Here is a 19,433-nt window from a genome sequence, read left to right as displayed (position 1 = left end):
CCACTCCGCCTTATTGCCTATATTTGTTGTAATTTATAATATAACCGATGGGGCACACAGACCCTCAACTGCAACTGAACACTGTGACCTCATTTTCTTCTTCTAAATTACATGCTATATTATGTTATTTGATACTATCTTGTCTAGCACAGTCTCTGGAGCGTAACAGTAAGAAGCATTTTGTATGAAAGTATTCTGTACTTCTGTATGACAACTATTAAAGAAACTTGAACTTGAAACTTTGTTTACACTGTTTATTTTTCTCATATTTTTGTATTCGGAGTTAATTATATTGTTTACACTTTATTTGTTCTCATATATTTATATTCAGATTACATTTTATTGCCTATATTTATGTCTTTCTATTCTGTTACCCTGCCCATACGCGTGTATGCTTTTACCAACGCATTCGTGTTTCTGGGTTCCCGTTTTGCGCTCTGATTGGCCACTGACCTATACTATTACGCCCCCCCCTTTACGCTCTCGCCTGAGACGCGCTGTGAAGCACCAGCGGGGCGAGGCGGTGGTTTCTCCCCGTCTCCGTGCGCCTTGCTGCCGCCGGCTTGTCTCACATGACTCGGTCCAGCTCCAGCAGCAGCGGCCATCTTCCGCCTGCGGTATCCTCCCTCCAGGCCCCCGAGGCGGCTCGTTCTTATTATTATCCCCCATTGTTCAGTTCGACATGGTCGCACAAACACGTAGGTTTCAATCACTGAGCTGTCTGTCTGTTGTTGTGTGTCTGACGAGCACAGAGTTGCCAGTCGATAATTCTTGCTATTTAAAAATATTCCTCTTCTTCTCCCCCACTACTCCTCCAACGGGTGGTGGATGGTTTTATGTTGACGGTAGATGGGGAAACACAACTAACACTCGTCTTTATTAAATGTTGTTTCGGGTTTTCCCACGAGAATGCACGCCTGGTTGCGTCTATTATGGAGAGAGAGGCGGGGGTTCTCGCCTCCATGTACAGTAGCCGAACCTAGTAAGAAGACACACAACAACAGACAGACAGCTCAGTGATTGAAACCTACGTGTTTGTGGCGTCACAGCCATCTGGCCAAGCCTCTTCTCTGGAACCCAGTTGGTAGAGGGTGGCGGCTCAGAGAAGATGGGTCCATTGAACCTGTGATGTTCCAGAAAGCGCCAGCACCTAAGGAAGTTCGAGACATCACCCACCTGTACTGTAAAGATGGAAACTGCAATGATGCCAGCAAATGCCAATGTCTTTCAGTGGGCTTGACTTGCACTGAGTTTTGCTCTTGCTCTTTCCCTGACTGCCCAAATATGATCCATTTTGTCACTGATGATAATGTGGATGAGTGACAGTGATGTGTTGCTGTAGATTGAAATAAAGGTGTTCTATTTCAATTTCAACCTGATTTAATTGGATCTTTGTTTCCATATGAAGTATCATAAAATGTATCATATGAAATGTATAATTTATTAAATGTATTATAAATGTAGAAGGGTGGATTATCCCTGCTAATGGGAGTAGTGATACACAGCCACCTGGTAGCAGGATACAATAGAGTTGGATCTATCTGTACCCCCGTCTTTGGCCCGGAACGTCGTTCTGGAGGGCGTGCAGCAGGAGTGGATGGGGCCCAGGATTTACTAACCTGGGGGGTGGTACTCTGGTCTTCCTCGCCTTCCAAGGCGGTCAGCAGTAGCTCCCCACACACTCTCACTTCCTCATCATTAGTAGTCCGGGCGAGATATCAAGAGGAACACTGTTTATCACACTTTATACACACACAGGGGAAGTAACAGTTAGTCAGCACTTCTGAATACTTAGTAGAATATTCAGGATGCTACATAAATATATTAACATAGACCAGAACATTACCTCAAGTGACTTTACTTTGCAGTAACATTGAATTTGTCAACATGCTTCTCACCACTGATAATGGGCTTTGGACTGAAGACTTCATTATGTAAATGTTTCATTTTCTTTAATTTAGGACACCTCATACATTTACTGATGTAACTCCCTGACCATGCATGCTATATTTACGCATGTGGTATTGCTGGATTCAGCACAACCACACCTTTCCGAAAAGCCCTCATCTGTGTTTCTATGACAATCCATGGCAGAGGAACTACAAAGTAAATGAGAACATTCTGCAGAGATATTCATTTTTTACATTTCCGCTTATTTTAAGTATGTGTACATAGGTATATATTTCCTACATGCATAAAGATATTCACATCCAGGTTCTTCTATTATGTTAAGCAACTGTCTGACTGCTAGCATGCCAATTTTGAAAGCTCTTGGAGCTTGTATTATTAATCTACATGAGTTTATATGTCTCAACTCCCATACGGCCAGGCTATATTTTGGTTATTTTTTCCTTTGGGGGTGTATAACAATATATCAATTTACCTATTTTTGCAGTAAAATATTTTTATACAAGAATCCATTTCAACTTCAACACCACCACCTTAAAGCGGACAAAATGCACTAGAGAACACTTAAATTCACACCCTTTATTAATGAAGCAAACTATAATAATTTATAATAATAATAATAATAACTGTGTTTGTATAGCACCTTTCATACAAGAATTGCAGCTCAAAGTGCTTCACAGCAGTACAAAAAGACAGGCATAAAATGAGCACAACATTGGCAGATCAAGAGCAATGCATAAAGTGCAGACATAAAGCATAAAATAGATTCCAAATAAAGAATTTCAATATAGATAGCAGTAAAATAGACAAAGTCAAGGTAAGACATAGAACATTAAATCACATCGTTTTTCATATTAGGATCTAAGATCTAGGGTTAACTCGATAAAATAGAATAGTAAATTAGAATTAGAATTAGTAAAATAGAATAAAATAATGCAATAGTGCATTGCAATAAAATAGTTATCATCGTATTTTTTCGGGAGGCCGGTAAGGAGTGCATTACAGTAGTCGAGTCGGCTTGAGATAAAGGCATGGATCTGGTTTTCAGCATCCTTTTGATTTATAAATGGCCGTACTTTAGCTATGTTTCTAAGGTGGAAGAATTATGTTTTTGTCAACTTGTTGATTGTGATTTAAAGCTTAGGTCTGAGTCTACCATGACACCAAGACTTAACTCACTCAAATACAGTTAGCAGCTGGATAGACTACAGATAGAAATGAGCTTCTGCTAAATCTGGTGCAAACATATTTTCATGTAACAATGATTAATTGTCCAAAAAAAATATATATATTTATAATATTTTTTTTAATAGATTCGGGGCTTTTCAGTAAACATTCGGGGCTTAAGCCCAAGTAGCCACACCCTAGCCCCGCCCCTACACACACCTGTTGGTTGTCCCCCAAACTAAGATGGCGGCGGTCTCGTCTCGTGACGTCAGAGTGTCTTCGAGAATACCTGTACCTCCCCTAAATTGCGTGTCTCTGGCCCGGCCCCCCAGAGTGACCGCTGGAAGGAGGCTGTGTCCTAACGGCTGCTGTGTTCCTGTCAGACACAGATGGCGACGATGGAGGATTTCAAGCAGTTCGTTTTCGCTCTAACCGTCGCCGTTTCTGTCGGTTTCGTCTCTATAATATTTGTCCTGAGATGGGTTCTGTTTTTCAAAGAAGGTCTGGCATGGGACGGAGGGCTGGCCGAGTTCAACTGGCACCCGGTTCTGACCGTTACCGGGTTTATTTTCATCCAGGGACTTGGTGAGAAACTTGGTTTTCACGTTACATCCCATTAAAAAAGTGTTTGTTTACCAGTTTGGTTGTAGCTTATAATATCCGAGTGTTATCCCATAACTGGCAATGTAAACTAAAATGTTTGACATACTTGAAATTGTGAAACTATTATAACTATTATAGTAGCAGGTTCATTCTCTAGAGTTATAATAGTTTCACAATTTCCAGTCATCTTGAAATCTGCGAAGTAATGAATGATGTCAGACAATTAAAGGCGTAGTATGAGACTAAAACACTTAAAAATCGACCTTGTAATTGAACATTTTATAGTTTCAACAAGTAATAGACTATAGCTTACATTCATCACCAACCTTTTGTACACTCCATTCAAGATAGTTCTTTTTCTCGAAAACCTTGGTTCATTGCACATCAAGTTTCTTTATTAGTTGTCTTGTCATACAGAAATACAGGATACTTTGTATGAAATGCTTCTTTCTGTTTTGCTCCTGAGAGTGTGCTAGGTAAAAAGTAGATAATTATAAAAAGTATAATACGTATAAAATAGAAAGTCAAGTACTTAAACAAGTGTAAACAAGACGAAACAATTTCAATATACATAATGTACATATACAATGCAGAGTAGTTGCAATACAATATAAATGGGATGAGGTAGCTTGTGGTGCAATATACAATGCAGAGGTTGTATGGTTGTATTGTATGTAAGGTTTGATGGTTACAATACAGTATTTAAATGGAATGAGGTAGCTTGTGGTGCCACCTTGTGGCAGGCAAGGTGCAACTTTTTTTTTTTTTTTTATATCCACTTTCTCCTTATTTTTAAATTTTTCTTCCATCCCAATTTTGCTGATTCCAATTTTCCCCTCCCCTGTCTTGAACGTTGCTCGCATATGCCCCCCACAGGTCGGTCGTAGGGAGGATAGAAGCCTTGCATCACGTGTCCCCTCCGGTACACGAGAAGGCAGCCTGTCGCATCTTTTCACCTGCCAGCGCGGACTCTCATTGGTGAGGTGTAACGTGTAGGAGGCTCACACTACCCCCCGCCATTTCCTGTCTCTGCTGTGCAGGCGTCCCCCAACCGACCTGTAGGAGTCGCTGTCCACAACGTCCAGATTACCACCCATCGACTTCCACCCGCTGACTCTGCCAATTGAGCCAGTATGACGGCCGGCCCAAGCCGGAGGCAACGCAGACAGCCGGAGTCGAAACCGGTGTCTCTTGCGTTGGTGACGAGCGCAATGTGCGCTGCGCCACCCAGCCGCCCAGGTGCAACCTTTTCTTGTAATAGCTTGCTAATATTTGATGCACAGTGTAACAAAAGGACCAGTAATGCTCATTAGTGCCGTCGTCACCTTGAGAAGAAAGCAATGGCATTTAGATATTGTTGAATGACACAGATGTTCTTTTTTCAGCCATTATCGTGTACAGACTCCCGTGGACCTGGCAGTGCAGTAAGCTCATGATGAAGCTCATCCATGCAGGCTTAAACCTACTGGCCTTCAGTTTTGCAGTTATCTCTCTCGTAGCCGTGTTTGACTTCCACAATACTGCAAACATCCCCAACATGTACAGCCTGCATAGCTGGGTGGGACTGGCAGCTGTAATATTATACGCTCTACAGGTGAATTCACTTTGATATTTTACATCTTTATGATTAGCCTTGAGAAATGCTGTACTTTTCCCTGGGCTACAATTGCACTCATATCTGTACACTTGTGTCTCCTAGTTTGTCACTGTTTATTGATTAAAGGAGCTGTAAGTGGTATTTATTTTGGTAAAATAAGTGTTAAATACCTCTACATTCTGACAGTCATCACTGATATAGAGTGTCTGTAACATGGGTCTCCCAGTCCCTCCGCTCTGCAGTAAACGGAGAATAAATGTTCTGTTATCCCGTTCCCACTTTATACAATCAGGAGAGAGAACCCTAGATATCTTAACTTATTTCAAGACAATCTTGCAGAGCCAAATTTGCTTACTGCTTACAGCAGTTTTTCTTACTTGTTTCAAGGACACATTTGCTTAAAACTAGTTTTTATTTCTCATTTTTCAGTCAGACCATTTTTGCAGTGTAGAGTTCTCTCTCCTAATTGGATGAAGTGGGAACGGGATAACAAGAACATGTATTTCCTGTTTACTGCAGAGCGGAGGGACTGGGAGACCCATGTTACTGACCAGACACTCTATATCAGTGATGGCTGTTTACTGCAGAGCGGAGGGACTGGGAGACCCATGTTACTGACCAGACACTCTATATCAGTGATGATAGAATGTAGAGCTATTATTTTTAACATGTAGATCACTTATTTTAACCAACAAATGCCACTTACAGCACCTTTATAATTATATATATTATAATAGGGAGGTGTAGTGGTTACGTCATTGTTGTTTCCCGCACGGTCCACCCCACTTGAAATTGCAATGTATTCTCAATGGACACATTTCTAAATCGTCTCGTTTAAAACAAATAAAGCATGCACATTGGCATGGCGTACCTTTCTGTGTGTATTCATCCACAATCTATAGCTCAACATGAAAAAATTCGCAATTAATCGTCAAAGTTTATGTTTTCGTTCACTGAGGAACTACACAATGGCCGTGGCGTGTGTTAGGCGACAGCACTGAACGACAGGCGTTCTACTGGTAAGTGTAGTTCTTTTTTAACGACAAATTAAACAACCTTTTTAACTAATTTTATTTCAACCAAAAATGCTTAAACATTAATGTTAATGATAGAAGGGAACTTATTTTGTGCAAAAATCGAAAGCTTGCCAATGTTCATGAGGCAGAATTATTACAATAGCCGATAATACTTTTTCCCAATGATAAATCCCTCTGTCTATTTTATCTTGCTCCTTTTATTATTGTCTATTTAAAACTTAATCAAACCATAAACTAGGTGGCCTGTTAGGATGTTAGATCCTAATGTGAAAAACTGTGATTTTATATGTCTGCACTTTATGTGCTCATTTTACGCCTGTCTTTTTTTCTGTTGTGAAGCACTTTGAGCTGCAGTTTCTGTATGAAAGGTGCTATACAAATAAAGTGTATTATTATACGGGTGGACCGCGCGGGAAACTAAAGTGACATCAGACTACACCTCCCTATACCCCCTGATGTTATACTCCACAGAGCCTTGGAAAGCCTTTATAGGGATTTAAGTATTTTCTCAAGTGGTTCAAAAGTCAGAGGAATGCCACTCAATGAAATAATTCACATTATGCTCTTATTGATTTGATCACTCATTACAATAATGTGAACGTATGTTATTAAAGTCTCCTCCAAAACTAGAACCTGGAGAACCAATACCGGCCTAATATGTGATGCAAACCAATGCATAGCCTAGACAGCACAGTATATGGTTATATATCCATATATCTGTCTGAATATACCTGCATACAATCCTTCTATATACTTACTTATACACCTGCATAAAACCTATATAACTCTGTATGATAGCATGTACAATAATGCTGTATATACCGTGTGTATATATATATATATATATTCTACCGTGTATATATATATCCACATCTGTCTTTACCTGCATTATTATCCTTTTTACATATCTGTAGATACTATATCGTAAGGTTATGTATATAACCAAGTTCTGTGAGTTATGGTGCGCTCAGCACCAGTTGCACTTCGTGCACGAGCACTGAATAAAAAATTACACCATGTACAGTACCTTTACATCCCAACATTCGTCTGGCCACACCCCCATCCGCTTACCTTCATAAGCAGGAGTGTGGTCACCTACTCGCCTCCTTCCCAAACTTTCACCATAAGGCGAGATCAAGGGCCGCAGCGGCGTCCTGGTGCTGAGCGCACCATAACTCACAGAACTTGGTTATATACATAACCTTACGTTCTGTTTCGTTATGGCTTCGCTCAGCACCAGTTGCACAACAGGAGCTGATCGGGAGCCATAGCCCGACAAATGTACCCCGCTGAGGCCCCCCACAACCATCAGACCGGGGAGGACCGAGCCCCCCGAACCTCCCTAATAGGGGATACCCCCCCTATTGGAGGCTTACGGGAGGGAGACGGATCCGACCGTGTGAAGAGGAACTCAAGCAACTCAACGCACAGGGTGAGCAGACCGTGGCTTGACCCCACGACTACACACACGCACAACCCGCATGCCACCCGGGAACGAACGGAAGGAACAACCTCGTTACTGCCCCCAAAATCACGGGGTCAAGAGCAACCCAACCACGTGGCAAGGCTGTAGCAGCGGAGCGCGAAGGAAGACCCAGACCCACCGAAGGGACTGGATCCCCTGGAAAAAGGGGGCCCGGAGAGGTCAATGACGCCAGGCATCAAGACCCCACCAGGCGGTCACTTAGTAACACCGCCCCCCACATCGCCAGCGTATTCGGATAAGGCCCCTCCAAGAGTGGGCCCTTTGCCCCCAATAGCACACCGCCTGGCACACTGACCCTGCAGAACAGGCAGTCAGCATGGCCGTAAGCACACAAAAAAGATTAACCAACGGAAGCAGGCAGCACACCGGGGAAACCAGGCAGCAGGCTGTAACCTGAGCCTGGAGCACTGCGGACGAGACAGGCGCCAAAGGAGTCAGCTGAAAACAGCCCCCCCGGCGGAAGGGGCGTATGCTGGCGTTGTTGATCACCATGACAAAGCCTCCATTAAAAAAAACCCACCCAGAGGGGTCGAGGCAGAGAAGGCTGACATGATTGGCAGACGTCATACGTGCAGGGGCACACTCAACCGGGTGACCCGGGAGTTGACTCTGCTCCAACATACCAGGGAATCAACTACCCTCTCGGTACAGACGGTGGTTGTTCCTATAACCCCTCAAGAAAAAACTCCAAAACACACCTGCGGGTATACACCGGCTATACCGCAGTACAAGTGTTTCAGTTTTCAAAAAAGGGTTATCCCAGGCCTACGGTATCAACAAAACTTTACTTCGGACCGGGGCCGGCGGCACGGGAAGCACAGGGTTACCAGAGGAGGTCCAAGACCACCCCAACAGCCCCCTCTTCGCCACGCGTGAGAGAGGAGCGAAAATAATGGAAAAACCAGCCCTAAGCACACCGCACTTGGTATTCCCAGGCGGTCTCCCAACCAAGTACTAACCAGGACCGAACCTGCTTAGCTTCCGAGATCGGACGAGATCGGGCGTGTACAGGTTGGTATGGCCGTAAGCCATTACGATAGTGCAGAGTACAACATGTACCCAACAAAGGGTCTCCATAACGCCTAACCCTGTGACACCCGGACCGACCCGGCATTTTTCCCCCCGAAAAAAGCACAAGTCCCTCAGGGTACCAGAACAGCAGATCTGCATCCCCGGCGGACAACGGGTTAACTGACCTGGACCAGCGCGACCAGACCAGTCCCGTGTCCTAACCACGCCGACATGCCCACTCCAGAAGAGGGGGTAGGTATGCGTGTCGATCTAAAACATGAAAAGAGGGCGCCACCCAGACGGTCCCATTTGGACCGTGCTCAGTGGCCCACCCCAAGGGCGTGAGACCCCTCTACCTATGTTCTGATCTATTCCGTTAACATCCCCCAGATATGAACGAGAATTCATCAAGACAACCTAGTAAACTGGCGCTCGGAAGAGACAAAACTCCATCCCAGTTGCCCTATAAAAACGCTGTTTTAACAAGCAACCAAGGCGCACTTAGCCCCTGCGTGATTCTTTAACAGAAACACACCAAGCCAGCACTATGTATGCGTCGAGACCCAAACACATCAATGGATAGTCTAGCAAGACACCAAACATTGTTCCTCCAAGTCGCCTGGGAGAACGACACGGAGCCGTCGTGCTTCATGTACCTTCCTCTTTTTATTCAAAAAAGAAAGAAACACAGACTGACATGAATCCCACGAGACGCAGCTGAGGGTAAAAATTGTTTACATTTTTACATCCCACCACCCTCGCCATAGGGAGGAGACGGAAATCCCCAGAGAGACTTCCCACGCAAGCTGTATAGATTGAAAGAATATATTGCAACATTGAGCTATGTAATATTTGGGTTTAGGGCTCTCCGAGGAGGAGGCACTGAACCAATACACACTCAATAATCGAATTGAATCGAATACACACACAATAGAGCAGAACTCCTTTTTGAAGTTCTACTCACCTTGACAATCTGAGGAGGAGGCTCTGAACTCTGAGGAGGCTCCCTCACAGGGAAGGAGAGTCCGAACTCACAGAAGGCCCGAGGAGGAGCTTCGTGAGGAGGAGCTCTGACAACTCCCTGAAACAGATCCATAACATGGACCTGAACAACCCACGGAAGTCTTACCAACAGAGACTCGCTCAGTGACGTACTCTATGGCGGGGGAATTTCCGCGGCGCACACGCCCAATCTTCCAGGGCGTGGGACCAGGAAACCCCCCCCCCCCCCCTCTTACCCTGTAACGTGCCGAACAGCAACGTGACAGGAACCTTGAAGGACAGGAGGTTTTAACCCCTGACCAATCAGAAAAGGGGAGGAAAGGATTACCAGTTCACCCCTTTACGACCCCACACCCATGATACGATGTATTGACAAATAGAGCATGACACAGTCATAGTCTGCTACATGAAGTATCTAACAGCTTCACACAGCTCATGTGCTAACCTGCTATCTGATTTTTACTAAGGAAAAAACACTGAATAGAGAGGGCCCCCTTTAAGAGCCCCGGTACCAGACTTACACATGTGCTTCTGTGGCCAAACCTAACCCAGTTGTAGATCACAAGACACACACAACCATTCATCACAACAAAAAATGGCAAAAGTACACTCTTGCTACAGAGGAACGCCGTTTTTCATAACGTCGTTGCGCCACCCAGCCGCTACGTTTCTCTATGTTTGACGCAGTCCTCACTGGCAGGGCTCCGGTGTAGGTTCGACTAACATCCTCTGTCAAAGATGACGTCGTAGTCAGAGTGTTTAAGGCATGTTATAGTCATAGAAAACGTTCAACAGTGTAGCATTAAGCTAACAGCCGTTCGACCGATAGCAACAAGCTAACGTTTACTAGCCTGGTAACACAGCGGGCTAGCGTCGCAGCTAACAGCTGACTGGCTAACACAGTAGTCCACAACTAGCACGCAAGCTAAGCAGCTATCACCTGAACTGTACACAACGACATAACAAGCCACACTTCAGACAGGCTGTCCAAGTCCCTCCCCTAAGAGGGAAAAGAAAAAGGATGTCAGAACACAGTTTTCAACTGTGATCCAGACATGCAGGGGGCCAGCACAGTTCCCATTTCGGGCTGCAGCCGACTTTGAGCATGGAACTCCCGATAAAGAAGATCCTATGCCCACATTTCCTCGTTAGGGTATACTTTCATTTGTATATGAAAGATGGGGCCTGCACGGGACAGAGAAGCATCCGCTCGAGAATCCTGGGATCACCAGGTCCTGGTCGGGGCCCACTAGATTGACCATCATGGGCGTCAGACCAAGATCCTCCGACCGCCGTTTAAGCCGAGCAGAGGACCCCAGCCTGAAGTCGGCGTTTCGTAAATTGTCAGCTAACCCCCACAGCATCAACAACAACCAGAGCTCGCAAGCAAAACAGTACGTACCCAACCTGGAAACAACCGCTTCTCACAACAGTCGGTGCTTCCCACAGTCCAGCTGTGTGACTGGAGGGCAACCCCATCCAGCCGCAGCAAGGAGGACTGTAGCTGGGGGGCATGTCAGCGGCGTGAGCTCCTAATACGCAAAAGCCGTTGAAGGTCGGAATGACCATCTTCCAGACACTCCAGTAACGAAGACAATATCGCCGTATTTTCTCGAAATAGTGAGAGAGAAAATAAAGATATGATGTCAACGTATCTTCCCGTTCTTTTGTTTTTCCAACTTTCTTCTACTAACAACCTCGTCAAGTGGGGATCTGACCGCAGGCACTTCCTTGTGGTGAAAGTGAAGAAGGAGGCGAGTAGGTGACCACACTCCTGCTTATGAAGGTAAGCGGATGGGGGTGTGGCCAGACGAATGTTGGGATGTAAAGGTACATGGTGGAATTTTTTATTCAGTGCTCGTGCACGAAGTGAAGTACAGTGCAACTGGTGCTGAGCGAAGCCATAACGAAACAGAACTACATATCCCTTATCTACTCTTACTAGTTACACTGCTGGCCAGTATGACTTACTACCATACCACCTGTATATCACTGTACACATTAATACTACAACTCTGTACATACATCTGATTAACACTATTACTCAGTAATTTATATATTTTATACCTAGTTTAATCACCTATACATTGTATATTACTATTGCACTTTACTGTTACATTTGCACTCTGGTTGGATGAATCCCAAACTTGTTTTGGTTGTACTGTACTTGTGCTGTATGATGACAATACATTTGAATAATCTAATGGTGAGAGGAGGATTGACTTGTGAATTCGTACATTGTTTGAGTGACACTAAATAGTCCCAGGCTGGAATTTGGGAGTATTTCCCTTTTTTTATAGTATGTCCTAAAAGTACTCAAATGTTCTGTGTTGTAGCATCACAGTAAGTAAGCTCATCGCTATGGTTGTCCTTCCCCCGAGCAGCTTGTCTTGTTGTAGCATCACAGTGAGTAAGCTAGTCGTTATGGTCGTCTCTCCCCTCCCCCGAGCAGCTTGTCTTGTTGTAGCATCACAGTGAGTAAGCTAGTCGTTACGGTCGTCTCTCCTCTCCCCTCCCCCGAGCAGCTTGTCTTGTTGTAGCATCACAGTAAGTAAGCTAGTCGTTACGGTCGTCTCTCCTCTCCCCTCCCCCGAGCAGCTTGTCTTGTTGTAGCATCACAGTGAGTAAGCTAGTCGTTATGGTCGTCTCTCCTCTCCCCCGAGCAGCTTGTCTTGTTGTAGCATCACAGTGAGTAAGCTAGTCGTTACGGTCGTCTCTCCCCTCCCCCGAGCAGCTTGTCTTGTTGTAGCATCACAGTAAGTAAGCTAGTCGTTATGGTCGTCTCTCCTCTCCCCCGAGCAGCTTGTCTTGTTGTAGCATCACAGTGAGTAAGCTAGTCGTTATGGTCGTCTCTCTTCTCCCCCGAGCAGCTTGTCTTGTTGTAGCATCACAGTGAGTAAGCTAGTCGTTACGGTCGTCTTTCCCCCGAGCAGCTTGTCTTGTTGTAGCATCACAGTGAGTAAGCTAGTCGTTATGGTCGTCTCTCCCCTCCCCCGAGCAGCTTGTCGTGTTGTAGCATAACAGTGAGTAAGCTAGTCGTTATGGTCGTCTCTCCTCTCCCCGAGCAGCTTGTCGTGTTGTAGCATCACAGTGAGTAAGCTAGTCGTTATGGTCGTCTCTCCCCTCCCCCGAGCAGCTTGTCTTGTTGTAGCATCACAGTAAGTAAGCTAGTCGTTATGGTCGTCTCTCCCCTCCCCCGAGCAGCTTGTCTTGTTGTAGCATCACAGTGAGTAAGCTAGTCGTTACGGTCGTCTTTCCCCCGAGCAGCTTGTCTTGTTGTAGCATCACAGTGAGTAAGCTAGTCGTTATGGTCGTCTCTCCCCTCCCCCGAGCAGCTTGTCTTGTTGTAGCATCACAGTGAGTAAGCTAGTCGTTATGGTCGTCTCTCCCCTCCCCCGAGCAGCTTGTCGTGTTGTAGCATCACAGTGAGTAAGCTAGTCGTTATGGTCGTCTCTCCCCTCCCCCGAGCAACTTGTCGTGTTGTAGCATCACAGTGAGTAAGCTAGTCGTTATGGTCGTCTCTCCCCTCCCCCGAGCAGCTTGTCGTGTTGTAGCATCACAGTGAGTAAGCTAGTCGTTATGGTCGTCTCTCCCCTCCCCCGAGCAGCTTGTCTTGTTGTAGCATCACAGTGAGTAAGCTAGTCGTTATGGTCGTCTCTCCTCTCCCCCGAGCGGCTTGTCTTGTTGTAGCATCACAGTGAGTAAGCTAGTCGTTACGGTCGTCTCTCCTCTCCCCTCCCCCGAGCAGCTTGTCTTGTTGTAGCATCACAGTAAGTAAGCTAGTCGTTATGGTCGTCTCTCCCCTCCCCCGAGCAGCTTGTCTTGTTGTAGCATCACATTGAGTAAGCTAGTCGTTATGGTCGTCTCTCCCCTCCCCAGAGCAGCTTGTCTTGTTGTAGCATCACAGTAAGTAAGCTAGTCGTTATGGTCGTCTCTCCCCTCCCCCAAGCAGCTTGTCTTGTTGTAGCATCACATTGAGTAAGCTAGTCGTTATGGTCGTCTCTCCCCTTCCCCGAGCAGCTTGTCGTGTTGTAGCATCACAGTGAGTAAGCTAGTCGTTATGGTCGTCTCTCCCCTCCCCCGAGCAGCTTGTCGTGTTGTAGCATCACAGTGAGTAAGCTAGTCGTTATGGTCGTCTCTCCCCTCCCCCGAGCAGCTTGTCGTGTTGTAGCATCACAGTGAGTAAGCTAGTCGTTATGGTCGTCTCTCCCCTCCCCCGAGCAGCTTATCTTGTTGTAGCATCACAGTAAGTAAGCTAGTCGTTATGGTCGTCTCTCCCCTCCCCCGAGCAGCTTATCTTGTTGTAGCATCACAGTAAGTAAGCTAGTCGTTACGGTCGTCTCTCCTCTCCCCTCCCCCGAGCAGCTTGTCTTGTTGTAGCATCACAGTGAGTAAGCTAGTCGTTACGGTCGTCTTTCCCCCGAGCAGCTTGTCTTGTTGTAGCATCACAGTGAGTAAGCTAGTCGTTATGGTTGTCTCTCCCCTCCCCCGAGCAGCTTGTCTTGTTGTAGCATCACAGTGAGTAAGCTAGTCGTTATGGTCGTCTCTCCCCTCCCCCGAGCAGCTTGTCGTGTTGTAGCATCACAGTGAGTAAGCTAGTCGTTATGGTCGTCTCTCCCCTCCCCAGAGCAACTTGTCGTGTTGTAGCATCACAGTGAGTAAGCTAGTCGTTATGGTCGTCTCTCCCCTCCCCCGAGCAGCTTGTCGTGTTGTAGCATCACAGTGAGTAAGCTAGTCGTTATGGTTGTCTCTCCCCTCCCCCGAGCAGCTTGTCTTGTTGTAGCATCACAGTGAGTAAGCTAGTCGTTATGGTCGTCTCTCCCCTCCCCCGAGCGGCTTGTCTTGTTGTAGCATCACAGTGAGTAAGCTAGTCGTTACGGTCGTCTCTCCTCTCCCCTCCCCCGAGCAGCTTGTCTTGTTGTAGCATCACAGTAAGTAAGCTAGTCGTTATGGTCGTCTCTCCCCTCCCCCGAGCAGCTTGTCTTGTTGTAGCATCACATTGAGTAAGCTAGTCGTTATGGTCGTCTCTCCCCTCCCCCGAGCAGCTTGTCTTGTTGTAGCATCACAGTAAGTAAGCTAGTCGTTATGGTCGTCTCTCCCCTCCCCCAAGCAGCTTGTCTTGTTGTAGCATCACATTGAGTAAGCTAGTCGTTATGGTCGTCTCTCCCCTTCCCCGAGCAGCTTGTCGTGTTGTAGCATCACAGTGAGTAAGCTAGTCGTTATGGTCGTCTCTCCCCTCCCCCGAGCAGCTTGTCGTGTTGTAGCATCACAGTGAGTAAGCTAGTCGTTATGGTCGTCTCTCCCCTCCCCCGAGCAGCTTGTCGTGTTGTAGCATCACAGTGAGTAAGCTAGTCGTTATGGTCGTCTCTCCCCTCCCCCGAGCAGCTTATCTTGTTGTAGCATCACAGTAAGTAAGCTAGTCGTTATGGTCGTCTCTCCCCTCCCCCGAGCAGCTTATCTTGTTGTAGCATCACAGTAAGTAAGCTAGTCGTTATGGTCGTCTCTCCCCTCCCCCGAGCAGCTTGTCGTGTTGTAGCATCACAGTGAGTAAGCTAGTCGTTACGGTCGCCTCTCCCCGAGCAGCTTGTCGTGTTGTAGCATCACAGTGAGTAAGCTAGTTATTGCGGTCGTCTCTCCCCCGAGCAGCTTGTCTTGTTGTAGCATCACAGTGAGTAAGCTCGTAGTTACGGTCGTCTCTCCCCTCCCCCGAGCAGCTTGTCTTGGGGCTGGTCGTCTACCTCGTCCCGGTCACTCCCGCGCCGCTGAGAGCAGCCTTCATGCCCCTGCACATCTACAGCGGCCTCTTCATCTTCAGCAGCGTCATAGCCACCGCTCTGATGGGCATCACAGAGAAACTCATTTTTGGCTTGTAAGTATCAACATCAGGGGCGTCGTTTTGGTATGGCAAGGTATGGCACTCGCCATACCTTGGCAAATAAAAATAAAAATAAATTTCATTTTTCTTTTTCTTTTTTTTTAATGTTGATTTAGAATTTGAATGTCAACATTATGAACGAAGCTTCGAACTATTCGGTACAGCCCTAGCATGTTTTGATATTGTCAATTATCTCACTTTTACTAGGTGACTTTTACTGTGACTAACTGAAAATATGCCAAAAAAAAGGAAAATCGACATACAGACGTTTTTTAATCAAAGGGCAGCAGAGACAAGTGATACAGGGACACAGGTAAGGTCTTACAATGGCTTAGTGATTATAACAGTGCAGTTCAGCATTCAGTAACCCATACTTTTTGTGAATGTGTTTTTGATACTACATTCTGTTGAACACACACTTCAAAACCGTACCTAAGGAAAATTGGCTCAATTGCAAGAAAAATAATAGACAGTTATGATATTACATCCTGCATAATTTGTATGCAAAATATTGTGGTTCCCTGCTTTAGTCTGTTGACACATTTATATACTAAAAATGCTTGTGTAGTCCTAAATGTCATATAAGTGAATAGTATAGAAACAACTCACCAAAAGTGACTATTGCACAATTGATTTGACAAAAAAAGTCCCCCCTCCCTCCTCGCCATACCTTGGCTTTTACTGAAATGACGCCACTGATCAACATAATTATATAGACACTTATCTTGCACCTTTTTCTCATATTTTTATATTCAGATCAAATTTTATTGCCTATATTTATGTCTTTCTACTATTACCCTGTCCATACCTGTACCTCCCCTCCCCCATGCTGCTATGACCCCAGAATCTTCCCAAGGGGATCAATAAAGGAATATCCTATCTTATTAAAGGACCTGGGCCCTCATTTATCAACGTGGCGTACGCACAGATATGTGCGTAACCCGTGCGTATGATCATTTCTAAGCAAAGTGTGGGATTTATCAATTTGAACTTGTGCTTGACTTTGTGCGTATATTTAAGCACAGGTCGGACCATGCGTAGCTGGCGCCCATTGGTAGAATATATTATTACAACAAGGAAATAAGCTTCTGTGCATTAGTTTCAACACTGGCATGTTCTGTATGAACCGTAATTCATTATAGTTCATTGTAAAATAGCAACAGTAGTGTAATTATGGTCAAAACCCTATAAATAGCATTTGGAATAATAGGTATTTTCTCTCAGAATGAATGCAGCATGGTTTACTGGCTGGTTATTATGCATGTATGTAAAAACTCCATTTGACATTTAACCAGCCTTTTGATCAGTTTATTCTAAAAAAGGTATTAGAATAATAGAGTATTTGTTAACCCTTTGTAGTGTGGTAGTGAAAGGTTAACCTTCTGTAGTGTGGTAGTGAAAGGGTTAACCCTTTGTAGTGTGCTAGTGAAAGGTTAACCCTTTGTAGTGTGCTAGTGAAAGGTTAACCCTTTGTAGTGTGCTAGTGAAAGGTTAACCTGTAGTGTGGTAGTGAAAGGTTAACAGTCTGTAGTGTGAAATGGTTAAATTGGTTACATGCCCTGCTTCTAAAATACCCTCTATAGGGATGTGTAGTCTGACGTCACTCTGGACAGCCCGCGAGGTCCACCCGTATAGGGATTTATCATTGGGGAAATGGATTATCGGCTATTGTAACAATTCTGCCGCATGGGAATTGAAAAGCTTTCCATTTTTGCACAAAATGAGTTCCCTTCTATCACTAACATTATTGTTTAAGCATTTTTGGTTGAAATAAAATTTGACGATTTTTCTTTATGATTAATTGCGAATATTTTCATGTTGAGCTATAGATTGTGGATGAATACGCACAGAAAGGTACACTGTGCAAATGTTAATGCTTTATTTGTTTTAAACGAGACGATTTAGAAACGGGCAATGTGGGGAAATACATTGCGTTGGACAGAGGGTGGAACACGGAAAAACGGCAATGACGTAACCACTACACCTCCCTATTCTAGACGCCATGCACATAATGACACATTGTAGCCTAATATTGCAATAACAATTATGCATTTATTTGTATCCATTCACTAAAAGGAAAGATCCCAAGTACAAGGACTCTCCCCCCGAGGCCACCTTCGTCAACGTCCTGGGAGTGCTCATCGTGGTCTTCGGAGCCCTCGTCCTCTGGATCGCCACGCGGTCGTCCTGGAAACGCCCCAGCGAGCGGGTCCTGACCCACCTGCTGCCCAGCGGGGCAGGGGGAGACGGCCCCAAAGTAGGCACCGGCCTGTCTGAGCAGCCCAACAGGGCCACCGCGGACCCAGAGGCCAGCGGGGAGGCCAGGAGGAGGAGTGGTAAACTGGACGATGCAGGTCAAGTCAACTGATGCACTGGTGTTCACCTGTGTGCCTGCTGATTCTGTCTTTAAGGGGTACGTTCAGGACCTTTGACCCCTAAGTCTACATAACAATGCTGTTGTCGATAAGTGGAGTTCTGCTCCAGTCCCCTAGTTGAGTTCTGCTCCAGTCCCCTTGTTGAGTTCTGCTCCAGTCCCCTAGTTGTTGAGTTCTGCTCCAGTCCCCTAGTTGTTGAGTTCTGCTCCAGTCCCCTAGTTGTTGAGTTCTGCTCCAGTCCCCTTGTTGAGTTCTGCTCCAGTCCCCTAGTTGTTGAGTTCTGCTCCAGTCCCCTAGTTGTTGAGTTCTGCTCCAGTCCCCTAGTTGTTGAGTTCTGCTCCAGTCCCCTAATTCTGCTCCAGTCCCCTAGTTGAGTTCTGCTCCAGTCCCCTAGTTGTTGAGTTCTGCTACAGTCCCCTAGTTGTTGAGTTCTGCTCCAGTCTCCTAGTTGTTGAGTTCTGCTCCAGTCTCCTAGTTGAGTTCTGCTCCAGTCTCCTAGTTGTTGAGTTCTGCTCCAGTCCCCTAGTTGTTGAGTTCTGCTCCAGTCCCCTAGTTGAGTTCTGCTCCAGTCCCCTAGTTGAGTTCTGCTCCAGTCTCCTAGTTGAGTTCTGCTCCAGTCCCTTAGTTCTGCTCCAGTCTCCGAGTTCTGCTCCAGTCTCCTAGTTGAGCCAGAAAACGAATGTAAGGTAAGAGGGCCATGCTTCTGTACAAGCCCTTAACAGTCTGTACTTCCCTTAACAGTCTGTACAAGCCCTTAACAGTCTGTACTTCCCTTAACAGTCTGTACAGGCCCTTAACAGTCTGTACAAGTGTCACTCAATGAAAATGTGTTCTTTTATACTTCATGTTCTTAACAGAAAATGAGCCACAAGGCCAATGAGTTTCAGGTTGAATACATAATGAATTGTATGATTTCTCTTTTAGTGAACATTGAAAACGGATCCCAATGCCACACCACACAGCGGTTGAATAAACGCTGAAACCTACTCGCAGTGCGGCCAAAGCGAAGCAGTCCAGTATGTTTAAAGCTGCGTTTACAACGGCCCCATTAACTTTACATCGGTCTTGTGGCTAACTAAGGAGGAGCTGAGTATTGTGCTGAGAAAACAACCATCAGTCCAAAATACTGAACTTACCCTTTAATATGTGCCTTTAATATGTTCCTACTGTATATCCAGCCTACACTGGTCAGAGAAAAAGTCAAGGCCTGGAATTCCTTGAAAACAGCCAATTTTTTAACAAGGCGCTTAAAAAGTCTTTGAAATTCAAATCAACCATTCACATTTACAGTTTTGTTCATCCATGATCTGAATCAAGAATTTTTTATTTATTTTATTTAAAGTAACTAATTGTCGGAAATTGGTTTTAAGCC

General features: G+C 45.4%; 1 protein-coding gene across 1 annotated transcript; it reads left to right on the top strand.

The window, feature by feature from the left end:
* Positions 1 to 3,464: 3,464 nt before the first annotated feature.
* On the top strand, positions 3,465 to 19,048 carry cybrd1 (cytochrome b reductase 1; the record flags this gene model as incomplete). The annotated part of the gene is made up of 5 exons (XM_084310561.1): positions 3,465 to 3,660; positions 5,064 to 5,272; positions 15,526 to 15,680; positions 17,763 to 18,099; positions 18,986 to 19,048. The coding sequence occupies 4 exons, from the start codon at positions 3,465 to 3,467 to the stop codon at positions 18,052 to 18,054; spliced, it is 852 nt and encodes a 283-aa protein (XP_084166687.1). The 3' UTR covers positions 18,055 to 18,099; positions 18,986 to 19,048.
* Between the last annotated feature and the right edge of the window lie 385 nt (positions 19,049 to 19,433).

This window comes from Notolepis coatsorum, assembly GCF_963971535.1.
Source record: "Notolepis coatsorum genome assembly, chromosome: 3".
In the NCBI taxonomy this organism is placed as follows: Eukaryota; Metazoa; Chordata; class Actinopteri; order Aulopiformes; family Paralepididae; genus Notolepis; species Notolepis coatsorum.
The sequence above is the reverse complement of the archived record's forward strand: the minus strand, read 5'-3'. Positions and strand labels throughout refer to the sequence as shown.